The sequence below is a fragment of the Gobio gobio genome (genome assembly GCF_949357685.1).
Source record: "Gobio gobio genome assembly, chromosome: 5".
Taxonomy (NCBI): Eukaryota; Metazoa; Chordata; class Actinopteri; order Cypriniformes; family Gobionidae; genus Gobio; species Gobio gobio.
The window spans coordinates 33,094,910-33,107,319 of record NC_137101.1 but is presented as its reverse complement, the minus strand read 5'-3'; the positions used below and the strand labels follow the sequence as shown (position 1 = coordinate 33,107,319).

At 40.7% G+C, this 12,410-nt stretch overlaps 1 protein-coding gene across 2 annotated transcripts in view; it reads right to left on the bottom strand.

Moving 5' to 3' along the window:
- Window positions 1-7,265, bottom strand: part of ptprb (protein tyrosine phosphatase receptor type b) — an 83,886-nt gene extending 76,621 nt beyond the window's left edge. For both annotated transcript variants that reach the window (XM_079818284.1, XM_079818285.1), the window contains exons 1-2: window positions 6,772-7,265; window positions 6,319-6,607 (exon numbers count right to left, since the gene is read on the bottom strand). In XM_079818284.1, the coding sequence (XP_079674410.1) occupies window positions 6,319-6,607; window positions 6,772-6,825 (343 nt within the window). In that variant the 5' untranslated portion in view covers window positions 6,826-7,265. The remainder of the gene's footprint in view (window positions 1-6,318; window positions 6,608-6,771) is intronic.
- Between the last annotated feature and the right edge of the window lie 5,145 nt (window positions 7,266-12,410).

Sequence of the window (12,410 nt, the reverse complement as noted above, 5' to 3'; positions counted from 1 at the left end):
TATATATATATATATATATATATATATATATATATATATATATATATATATATATATATATATATATATGCTATATATATTGAGACTGTATTTATTTTATGTTTTTCTGTGTGCTAGAAAAATGGCAATATACCAGTATAGATTATACATATACTGATCATATATATATATATATATATATATATATATATATATATAAACATTTACATGTGTTATATATATATATATGTTTTATTTACACACACATGGGGAAAAATTATATATAATTTTTCCCCGTGTGTGCTAGGAAAAATGCAAAATATCAGCATATGTATAATGCATACTGGTATATTGCATTTTTTCTAGCACACAGAAACAATAAAATAAATACATTCTCACACACATTCTCAATATACATAAACAACTACACATAGCAACTCACCGGTATGTTATTGGATCAACGTCTCTGTCAACAAGCATATCACCGTCATCGCTGTCTTGACTCTCCTCAATGGTTTCCACATCGCTGCTTCGAGTGAGCTCAAATAAAGCATCTTCAGCACAATACAAACTTCTTTTGACGATCCATTGGATAATAAATTCCGTCCAGTTAGTAAGATTAGCAAACAGTTACTACAAAGACACCGTCTGTACTAGCCCGTTAGCTGTTAGCTGTCAGATGACAGGGAGGGGTGTGTGTGTGTGTCACAGTGGGTCACGTCTCAGCTTCTCGTGGGAGAGCGCGTCACATTCAAATGAATAAATATTCACGCCCATGTGACAAATATACACATGAGAGGTCTCGTTGGAATCGTGTGTTCATTGGCTACATTTTCTGTCAGTCATGACGATTCAATGCTTTTATTGGCTCCAGATAAACAGACATTATCATTGGATGAGCACGTCATGACATCGTTAAAACGAGTGCTATGGTTGGATATTTTTGACTATATCGCGGCTATCTTTTCATGTTTTTGAGTGGGGTTAGTTGTATTATGTTCGTAACATTCTAAGCTTTAAACCCATGCCACTTTATGCTACCGGGAGACGGTTTTTGGTGCATTATTTTATTGCATAACAGTCTAGTATGATACTCCGCTCCGCAGAAATGCGATATAAACAAAGGATTAACCATCAATATTACACCGTTATTGTTTCGTTGGATTAAAATGCTCTATGGGATGTTATTCAGTGGACCCTCACCTTTCCATTCATTCTGGAACTTTTAGCAGTGGATGCGTGTGTGGCTCGTAATTAGGAAACTACGGTATGTGCTCTTTTTTTCTTATCAATTGTTTTGATGTGTATTGCTTACATTCATGCAAAAATACTGCCGTTATAAGCTTTTCATTGAAAAACAGTGGTCTGTCCTCGATGCTTGAGGTTTAGACGTTTAGAATGATATATAGTTTGTCAAGATTAATGATGTTTTTTACGTTAAATCTATTAACAAACATTACACTCGTGCTAAAAATAGCGCTTCAACCCGTGCACGCGCTCATGAAGCTTAAATGAAGCAATGTGCAGCATTGTTCCTACAAACATTTAAAGCGCAAAGGTGTATTAATACCTTCTGTTGATGCACAGTCCACCTGTGTAACAAAATCAAAATTTTAGGATAATTTTATTTTTAATTTTTTTTTCTTTCAGTTTTTATTGGACTACTGAATTTCTCCAATGGGTCAATGCAAACGAATGTCCCAAGTCATTTTGGAGAGCCTTTCTTGGCTATATTTAAGGATGTGGTGTTTTATATTATTGAGATATTTTCAGCAAGCAGATTATGCAACATACCTTGATATGTTAGTAACAACTTATTCTGTAAACATTACCTGCTCAGGAGCAGGGTTAATTTACTTCAGAGGTTTAGAGAGCTGCAGGGATACAAGTATTTTTGTAGGCCAAACCCCATAAACAAGTTAACATTTAGCACTTCTTGTCCTGAAGTCAATGGATTTTTGTTTAAATGCCTGAAATAAGGTCTGTGGTTGACACATTTTATTCTATGACAAAATATATCAGTAATACTCCCTTTTCGCTCTACGTGAGTATACTGTATGTATGTTTATAAAGTTTATAAAGTATATATCCCTTTCATGCATGCATTATGGAAAACATTATCTAGATTTTTTTTTTTTTTTTTATTACTGTAATATGATGCTAAAATTGAAATCCATTTTAATTTTTACAAAATTCAGTTTTATTTAAAAATTATTTAACTGTCCACGTATGTGGACACCATGCAACAAAGGCGTAAAATGGGACAAAAAGCCACAGATGACAATATGGAATATTGTGCTTTTACTATGTAATTTTATGCTATGCATAACAGCTCAGATATTTAAAATATTAATATTACAATATAACAACGATAAAACACAGAGTGTAGGAACTATAATGCTAGTTACATATATGTGAAAACCTAATAGCAATATGGGCTGGGCTTTGCTGGCACACACTCCTCATCAGTGCGGTCACTGTCACACACACTGTCCTCTGGGATATTCTCTGTTATTCTGAACTGAGTGCTTGATTTGTGCTGTCCTTGTTTGGTAGGCAAAATGCAAATGTGTCTCGGTATGTATGTGTAAAGTTGCCATTTAATGCCATAATGTCACTTTTAATGGTTATTTATGTTGATATATTTGTTAAATGTCTGTTTTATTACAATATAAGACAATTCAAAACATATTTGCAAAAACAGAACACATATACTAGCCGGGTACAGAAATCAGACTTTATGCAATCTGACTCCACTGTTGCATGACGTCCACATACGTGGACAGTTAGTTTTTGGTGTATAAAAACGTCATTGTACTCTAAATTTTAGTTTTTTAAAATACAGACATATTCATCATACTTTACTGTACATACTAATATATTTTTTTAGCTCAATTGAGAAAAAAAGTTTTTCACAGATATGCCTGGGGCATTTGGCACATGGCTATCGCTGTCAGCCATCTTGGATTAATGATGTCATCAAGCAATGAATATTTGGGTTACAAGACAGTAGCCATTGTTAAAATATTGCTGTCAATCTACTGACACTGCCCTCAAGTGGTTTGGAGAGAATTACCAAGATAAATGAACCCTAAATGGAGTTAAATTAACTGTCCCCAAATGTGGACACCATGCATGAAAGGGAAATATATATATACAACTTGTATATCTCCAGCCAAGATAAGTTGGCAAAACTTATACAGGGGAAAACGTTGGGATGTAGGAACCTAAATACGGTTGGCAGGGGCACCCCGGAGGAGCCGGCTTGGTGGTGGATTCTATGGCGAGTCTATCATCGAGGGACCACTGAATGGGACTGATGACAATATTAAGTGGCAGCATGGTTTCGGGATTCTCTGGAATTTCTTCTGGAGAATAGAGACGGTACAGGGAATCTGCTTTCACATTTTTCATCCCTGGATGATAGGAGATGGAGAACTCAAACTGTGTGAAGAAGAGGGTCCATTTTGCCTTACTGGGGTTGAGCCTCTTGGCTTCTCTGAGTTAGGTTTCGGTCATCAGAGAGTACCAGGAATGGATAACGGGCCCCCTCCAGACAATGCCGCCACTCTAACTTGATAGTGAGCAGTTCTCGGATGCCAGTGTCTTAATTTTGCTCCGCCATGGAGTTTTTTGGAGGAGAAGGTGCATGGATGGAGCCGGTTGTAGAAGCATCCACTTGAACCACAAAAGATTTATCTGGATCAGGATTAACTAAGAGGGGAGCGGTAGTTCTTTTCAGGTGCTGAAAGGCATGGGTGGCTTCTTTGGTTTAGGACAGAGACTTGGGCTTGGACTTCAGGAAGGAGGTAAGTGGAGCGGTGATGGAATGGTAATTCTTGAGGAAATGGCAGTAGAAGTTAGTGAAACCAATGAAGCATTGGAATGTTTTCATTGCAGTTGGTGTGGGCCAGGATCGCATCTAAAAAGTAAATTTTTCCACGGGGCACTGACTCACTGAATGTGAGGTTGATAGCACAGTCCCATGGTCGTGTGAGGGCAACTGGTAGGCTTGTTTGGGGCAGAAGACGTCTTGAAAGTGGAAGTAACAGGAGGCAATCTCAATGGACTGCGGTTCCACAGGCTTTCAAAGGAGGTGGAGTTGATGGAGAGAGTCAACTCCACCTTTGAACGTTTGGGAAAGCAGTCAGGGAAGCATTGGTTCACCCACTTCAAGATGTCACGGTTGAACCAGGACAGGACAGGATTGTGTTTAATGAGCCATGGGTGCTCCAGGAAGACATCAGCATCGACATCAACTTCTTCAGAAACAGGAGGACGATGTTCTCGATATGAAGACAGCCCACTTGCAGTTGGATGGGTCCCACACAATAACGGATAGTGCCACAGCCGAGTGATTTTCCAATTATGGACTGGACCTTGTTGGAGGCTTTAATGGGCCTCTTTTTGCAGTTGAGCTGGTGGCAGAGTTCCGCGGTAAATGAAGTTGCTGGCTAACCCAGAGTCAAGAAGGACTGAGACTGGAATTATGTAAGCATAATAATAGTGGGAAGCGGAGATGTACTGACGTTAAGATAGGTTGCAAAACTCACCAAGGAGCATAGTGGTCGATTGGGACACATCACAATGATTGGATGGTTGGAGAGTCTTCCAGGAAATTTTTCATACAATGCACTGAAAAGCCTGCGTCAAACTGTATTGTTTAAAAACAAATCTGCAGTAAAATGAAGTGAACAAATGAACAGTCTCTTACTGGCGCAATCTGACTGACTTAATAAAGAAAAAAAAAAGAAAGTTTATCCACATTTTATTAATGTTAGGATCACAAGGATGTCTGTTTTTCCACAACTTGGCACTTCAAATGTCTTGTTGCTGGAGTAATCCTCCTGTGTTTGTGTCTGTCTTGTATTTACTACTACATGACGTGTCAATCGATGGGCAGGGCTAAAGAGGCAATAATGTAGAAGTAGGCGTTGATCTTCTTCTGCGGAGTCTTTTGTCGCACTATGACATAATAATGTGACAATCTGAAGTCATTTGCTGAGCTTGGTTTCAATAAAAGCTTTTTTTGGACTAACAAGTTAAGTTTTGAGTTCTGAAACTTACCGGATATTTTTATAGTAAAAAAATCAAGGAAATTTCTCAATTTATGACCCCTTTATTTTTTATAGCCTTCTACTTATTTATATTATTATTTATAGCCTACCTTTAGCTTTTTAATTCTGCAGATTGTATTTAGACTTCAAAATTCATAAAACATTATCATGTTGAACAAAACAAAATTTTTAAAATAATCTTATAAATTTATGCCACGTTTTCCAGAGAGCTTATTTTTTGCAATTATTCAAAAGACAATGGAAAAATCCAATTGGCTTTTTGTTGAGGGTTTTGGCCTACAAAAATATGTCATCACTGCAGAACTCTATGCAGTGCATGTGTGCCCAATTGATGGGACACCAGGGAGCATGACAGATTTCACACAATATTATACATTTCAGTTATATAATTGCTTTATTTATAAATCAGTATTATAGCATAAAGCAATGTTTAGTTATTTTCTATTTTCTTCATTTGTTTATTTTAATCAACTAACGTGGATCTGCATTTATTTATTTATTTTGCAATGGGACGTTTTCTATGTAATGTATTTTTGTAATAAAGGTACACATGCATCTCACCTTACAACAAACGTGGAAGCAAAATGGCTGAACATAAACAAATAAAACAATATAAGTTCAAATTAATAAAAAACGTATTAAATAATGAAAGATTATACAATTTATGGGTCCCACTTTATAAGTGTCTTTAATTACTATGTACTAACATTTAAATTATTAATTTGATAGTATGCACTTATTGTGTACATATATATTTTTTCATTGTACTTATATTTAAAAATACCTGCATGCAATTACAGCTGTAATTAATTTCTGTAGTTACAATCAAACAGAAGAAGAAGAAAGTATTTCCCTTGGCTGTATTTCAGCATAGATTATGATGCATGTATGGCTTATTCAGTCAAATTGAATGGCATTGGACAAAAATGCAAAGATAAAGCTTTTAGAAATGAATGAAACTGCAATGAAAAAGTCTTGACAAATGTTATAATAGCACTTTTTCTCCTTTAAAGTCACAAGTGCTTTGTTTTTGTTTTATCAGATCTTATTCGCTATACTAGTTATACTAGTTATTAAGTATTGTAGCTTAGTGAAAAAACATCACTCATCTTCTCAATAAACAACATTATTTGAGAAATAATTTATGTCTGGAGCCCAAATGCTGATGAGTTACACGCAAGTTTAATAATTACTATTTAGGGGTTTGTTCAGAGAGAAACACTATCAGACTGAAAATGATGCAAAGAAGCAGGATTCTTACTAGTTGGCAGGGAGACAGTGTGTTGTGTCTGTTGGTTTTCACCCAACTTTGCCTTTATATCCAGATGATGCCATGTTCCAGAATCTAAATTCTCAGTTTTGCATTCAAAATGTGAGAAATATTCATGGTCTTGATGACAATCTTTCGAGTCATTGTGTCTCTCTCTGACAGAAACTGTATATTGGCATTTCACATCTTCGTTATCCAGCATGATGTGTATTGAGTCTGTGGTAGAAATGGCTTTCACAACTTTAATGCTACATTCCCATGTGTCTGCCACCATGGTACTCTGAAAACAAAAGTTGGAAATAATTTTACTGGGCTGATTAAAAGGCATTCAGAAGACCACATACAGTATAGTATTTTTTGTAAAAAAAAAAAAAAAAAAGTTTAGTTTTTGCAAGAGGACTATTATTATTATTATTATTATTAAATATGTTAAATAAGACTTACCAATATTCCACATGTTACCCAAACAGCTACATGAATGGCTTTACTTCCCAGCATTGCTATTTTTGGTTTTTAGATGTTTTTGTTTAATACACAAAAATCCTGTTGGAAAAGTCACATCATTCCTTGGTGTATAATCCAGGAGTTCTTTTTAAGTACTTTTCTGCGATATCCAGTCTGGAGGACCTCTGTGGGAACTGCTCACTTTCACTCATTAGCCCACAACAATCAGGAATGTGTGAAGGAAAACAATTCTGTCTCTAAAGGATATCCTCAATCAAACGTCTACTGAATCTTTGTTTTTGTTAGTCCAGTGGAGACGCGTTGTACAGTCTGTCTGATGGCAATCTTTTGCTTAAAGTACCCTTTCTTTACTAGACTAGTTCATAAAAATGTGGCATAAAAATGTGTTTCTTCAACCTACACCCTCCACTAAATGCATTTTAGGTCATAAATGCCTGTGAATTGGAACTTTTGCTGGAACAATAGATGCCAATGACTTTGGGCTCCATGAACACTCAATACAGCCCAGCCCCACTTCCTTCCTGTGTCCTCAGTGCTCCTGCAGAAGGATGTGTTGAAGAGAAAACAAATCTAATAATAGGCTTGTAAACGTTCTTCCATCAAGAGAATTAAATGAATGAAAATTATTTTGGTAAAACTTTTTATTTTACATATCCTTGTTACATAATTATGCATAACTACATGAAACTAACCCTATACCAAAACTTAATCCTAACCTTAATAAATGTGTAGTTACAGTGCAACAAAGACACTTAAACCCTTTGGGGTCTGAGGTGTTTTCTGGGCCCTCGAGGCATTTTGACATGCCCTGACATTTGTGCTTATTTCCTTTACATATAACTTTTTCATTGCTAAAATCTGTACATGTTTGTAATTTTGAGAAAATAATGTTTATGCGTGACCTCTCCCTCAAGTTAGCCAGAGAAAGCTGGGGAACAATAGTCCAACAAAGGCGGGGAAGAAGGGAAGAAAAGGGTGAAGGAAGAAAGAGAGAAGGGGAAGAAGGAAAATAAAAAATGAAGAAAAGAAAAGGTGAAATGTGACTTTTGGAGATATTCCTTCCTTAGCATATGTCTTGTGATAACTTTCCCAGTTTCTTTGTGTGGGAAAATCAAGCATTTACATTACACTGTTCCCTTTGAAAAGCTACACTCAATGCTGCATAAGCTTATGCAAATGGGGATGTCTTTGACGTAACCAGCTGTGAAAATAGTGTGAAAACACGTCAATTAAATTGACCCGGGAGGTATTTATAGCCTCGGCTGGTGACGTCATAGGCGCACCTGCTGCACGAGGCTATAAATAGATGAGCTTCAGCTGGAGCAAACCAGGTCTTTTTGTTTTCAGACCAACTCTGTGTTATGGTGTGTTACAAAGTATCTGAAAAAAAAAAAAAAAATTCTCTCTCTCTTTCAAGACTCAACTCGAGATCTTTGTTAGGAGTTAGTTTTCAACATGGCAGTGTGCCGATTTCTCTCTCTTTCTCATCTCTGTTACAAAGAAACATTAGTGGAAAGAGTTCTAGTTAAATCTGATCAGTTGGAAACGAAACGCTGTATATCCATGTTCTCTTTCAAATAACACGTTTATTGCTGTGTGTGTTTGGGGAAGAGCATGCGGTCGCTGCATTGAGTCAGACGAGTGCAAGCATTGCAAGCCTTTGCAGTTAGAATGCTTTATGCTCGTCTGGGCTACTTTCAGTCCGCACCAGTTTTCGGAGCTCTCGAATGGGTTTGTTGACGAGCAAGAGACGGGTCCGTCCCTTTCGCTTGCTCGCTCAACAAATGCATGTTTCCCCGCGTGATCCCGAAGCGAGCTCCAGCGTTTCTTCGGCTCGCGCGGGGAATGATGATGAATCTCTGGGTCCGCGGACCTCGAGCAGCCGGCCTGCGATCGTTCCTCACATGATAGTGAATCCATACGAGGAATTTATCGAGGTGGTTGTTCGCGCGGTGGCCAGGGCAGTTTGTCTGGTACCGTGAATGAGAGATCCCCGAACGCAGTGAGCTTGAGGTTTCTGTCTAGAAAAAACATTTACTTCACGTGTTTTTGTACCCTTGACGTCGACATTTTCGACTATCATGGGTGCGAAATCGCGTGGATATGTGAGAATACCCCAGGTGGGAGACGCTCACGAGCTATCTCTCGTCTGGGTCTGCATTTTCATTAAAGAGACATACCTCCCCACGAAGCCATGTAGAAAATAAACGTCGGCTGTCGTGGGCAAAGCTTATATATGTATGAATTATATATTGTATATTATTTTATATGGAATATATATATAATATATATTGTATATGATTTATATAAGAATTATAAATATAAGGGGACAGGCTGGTTCTGCGCTGCACACAATGGCTGTCTTGCAGGCATATCAGGCTGACCTTCTGAAGGATTTGAGTGGTTCATTTGGTGACTCAGTTAACTCTGTAGTGGCCAGATTTAAAGGAGTGGAAGAAACATGAGGAAGTGTTCACTCAGTTTCTTCCTCAATGCACTCAAGGGGAGGGGCTGTCAGCCACATAACCTCTCTTCGGTCCTTCAAGATTTAGGGGGGTAATAAGCAGAGTGTGGCGAGTCGTGCTCTCCCTCGTAAAGACTGGGGACCAGCTCGTCATCCTCAACAACCTCTCAGGGCAGACCTCGGGACTGTCATCAATATAAGAAGTCCGGTGGTCTGGTGCCCAGTCTCCCCCCACGGGACAGGGCATGTCAAACATTTGCTTGCCCCACCCCGTTATCCTCAAAACCACTCCATCCCCGCCGCCTCTGGTGATTCGGGGGGGCAGTGGTTTCCAGTGAAATGTTAGACGTTCAGTGTTTAAATCCTGCTATCATCCAGGACATAGAACGTCTAACATCCCCTCAACAGGAAGTGTTAAAATTGTCACTCTCAGAGTCTCAGGCAGCGTGTGAACTTCTGCCAGGCGTTTCTGCATGGGTGTTAAGCACAGTAAAAATTAGTAAACTAATTTATTTGTCGTCCTCCGTGTTTGAACGGCGTGGTCTCCACTTCCGTGAAGGCGGAGTTGGCGTTCGTACTGTCACAAGTGACAGCAGTTACTTCCTGGTCCCCAGTAGGGTGGGGGGGGTGTCCAATCTTAGATCTTTGAGTCTTAAACCGTGAAGCAGTTAAAGTACTCAAGGTTAAGATGTTACAGTGAAGGCGGTCGTGTCGCATATTCAACATTGTGATTGGATTCGGCACGATTGATCCGAAGGACGCATGTATTCGCATATAAAGACTGCCACAACACAGGAAGTTCCTGAGTTTCACTCTTGGGGGCAAAAGCTTACCAATTTCGGGTCTTCCATTCGGCTAGCCTTGTAACCGCATGTATACGAAATGTATGGATGTATTACCGGCTCCATTGGGATTCCGGGGCATTCAAATTTTGAATTACAGAGGCGATTGCTAAAATTAGCACAATCACATGAGATGGTTCTTCAACACAGTGTGTTAGCTCATCTAGTTTCTCTAGGGTTGAGACTCAACACCAAGAAAAGTGTTCTTTCTCCTGCCCAGAGAACGACTTATCTAGGGTTTGTTCGGTTTTTGGTCACCAAGGTGGCTTGAATCAAGACCATTCAGTATTCCCTGAGCAAAGTCAGGCTAGACCAAGATCTTACTGATCATCAGCACCAGAGTGTTAGGTCTAATGGCATCAGCATCCACGGGTTTCCCTTTGGGGTTGTTGCACATAAGACCGTTTCAGTTGTGGCTCAAAGCCAGAGGGCTTAGGGCCAATCCTCAGGCAAATAAAGTGGCGCGCCATGTGGCTTCGTACACTAACCATGTGGTTCAGACCCTGGTTTTTGCCTTGGGTCCCACTCTAGGCGTACCTTGTCGTCGCAAGTTGCTAACGACGGACGCTTCCCTGACGGGCTGGGGTGCGGCCTTAAGTGGTCGTCCAGCCCAACGGGAATGGGAGGGTCATCAACTAAGTTGGCACATTAACTGCCTCGAGTTGACGGCTGTATTTCTGGCCCTGAAATACTTTCTCCCCCAATTGAGGGGCTGTCATGTCCTAGTGCGGGTGGACAGTACAGCTAAATATCTCATATATAATCACCAGGGGGGTCTGTGCTCACGCTATCAGAATAGCGAGACAGATTTTTCTCTGGGCTCAGAACAAGTTCCTGTCACTCGAGCAGTGTACATTCAAGGGCGGTTGAATGTGGGAGCAGATTTACTGTCCAGACAGAGTTACAGATGTAACAGAAGTAGTCAAGCAGATCTGGATCAGATTTTACAGAGCTGACCACAGGGATTGGACCTCTTCGCCTCTTCTCAGACAGCGCAATGTCCCTGCTTCTCTCTGTCACCCAGCCCCGCTGGGTCTGGATGTGATGGTTCATACATGGCCCAAAATGCGTCTGTATTCCCTCCTTCCAGTCGCTCTGCTCCTGGGAGTTCTAGCCGGGGTTCGCCAACAAGGGTCTTGCTTCTTATCGATAGCGCTGCGTTGGTCGAACAGGGTTTGGTTCTCGGAGATAGTGTCTCTCCTCAACCGCTCGCCTTGGGCGATTCCGGCGAAGAGAGGGACCTTCTGTCTCAGGCAGAGGGCACGATATTCCATTCCAGGCCCGACCTGTGGAACCTTCATGTTTGGCCCCTGAAGGGCACCAACTGAGGGACACGGGGCTTTCGCCTGCAGTTATTGAGACCATCCTAAGTGCTAGAGCTTCCTCCACTCGGAAAGTTTATGCTAATAAATGGGGTGTCTTTGAAAGGTGGTGTACGACACAATGTAGATTCAGTCAACTGCCAGGTTACTTCAGTTCTGGATTTTCTGCAAGAAAAGTTGTCATCAGGCACCTGCCCCTCCACTCTCAGGGTTCATGTGGCGGCTCTTTCGGCTTGCCACGGCTTGGTGGATGGGGTGCCGCTCGGGAGACATCCTCTACTCGCTCGCTTCATTCGCATTCTGGTTGAGACCCCCTTTGAAACATTAGCTTGCCCCTCCACTCAGGGTTTATGTGGCCGCTCTTTTGGCTTGCCATGCCCTGGTGGATGGGGTGCCGCTTGGGAGGCATCTTCTTCCGGCTCACTTTGTTGTGCCAGGCAGTTGTGGCCTCCATTAAGAGCCAAGATCCCTTCATGGGACTTAGTTTTAGCCCTCCAGGGTCTGGTTGAGACCCCCTTTGAACCTCTAGAATCAGCGTCTGACAAACTTCTGACTCTAAAGATGTTTTTTCTTATGGCTATAACTTCTCTGTAAAGAATTGGGGACATGCAGGCTCTGTCAATATCGCCATTCTGCTTAGATTTTGCCCCAGGTTTGGTGAAAGTGATTTTGCATCCCCACCCTGACTACCTGCCTATGGTTCCTTTGTCGACTGTACATTCTGTCACTCTTGAAACCTTCTGCCCTCTGCCGTTCACAACGCCGTATCAGGAGAAACTTCATAGACTGTGTCCAGTCCATGCTCTTCAGGCCTACGTCCACCGCACTAGCCAGTGGCGTAAGTCAGAGCAACTGTTTGTTTGCCATGGGGGCCGTAACAGAGGTTCTGCCTCCACCAAACAATGTCACATTGGGTCAGGGATGCTACTGCTCTTGCCTATGAGGCGCGCGGTCAAGCTTCGCCTATAGGATTAAGGGCTCACTCCACCA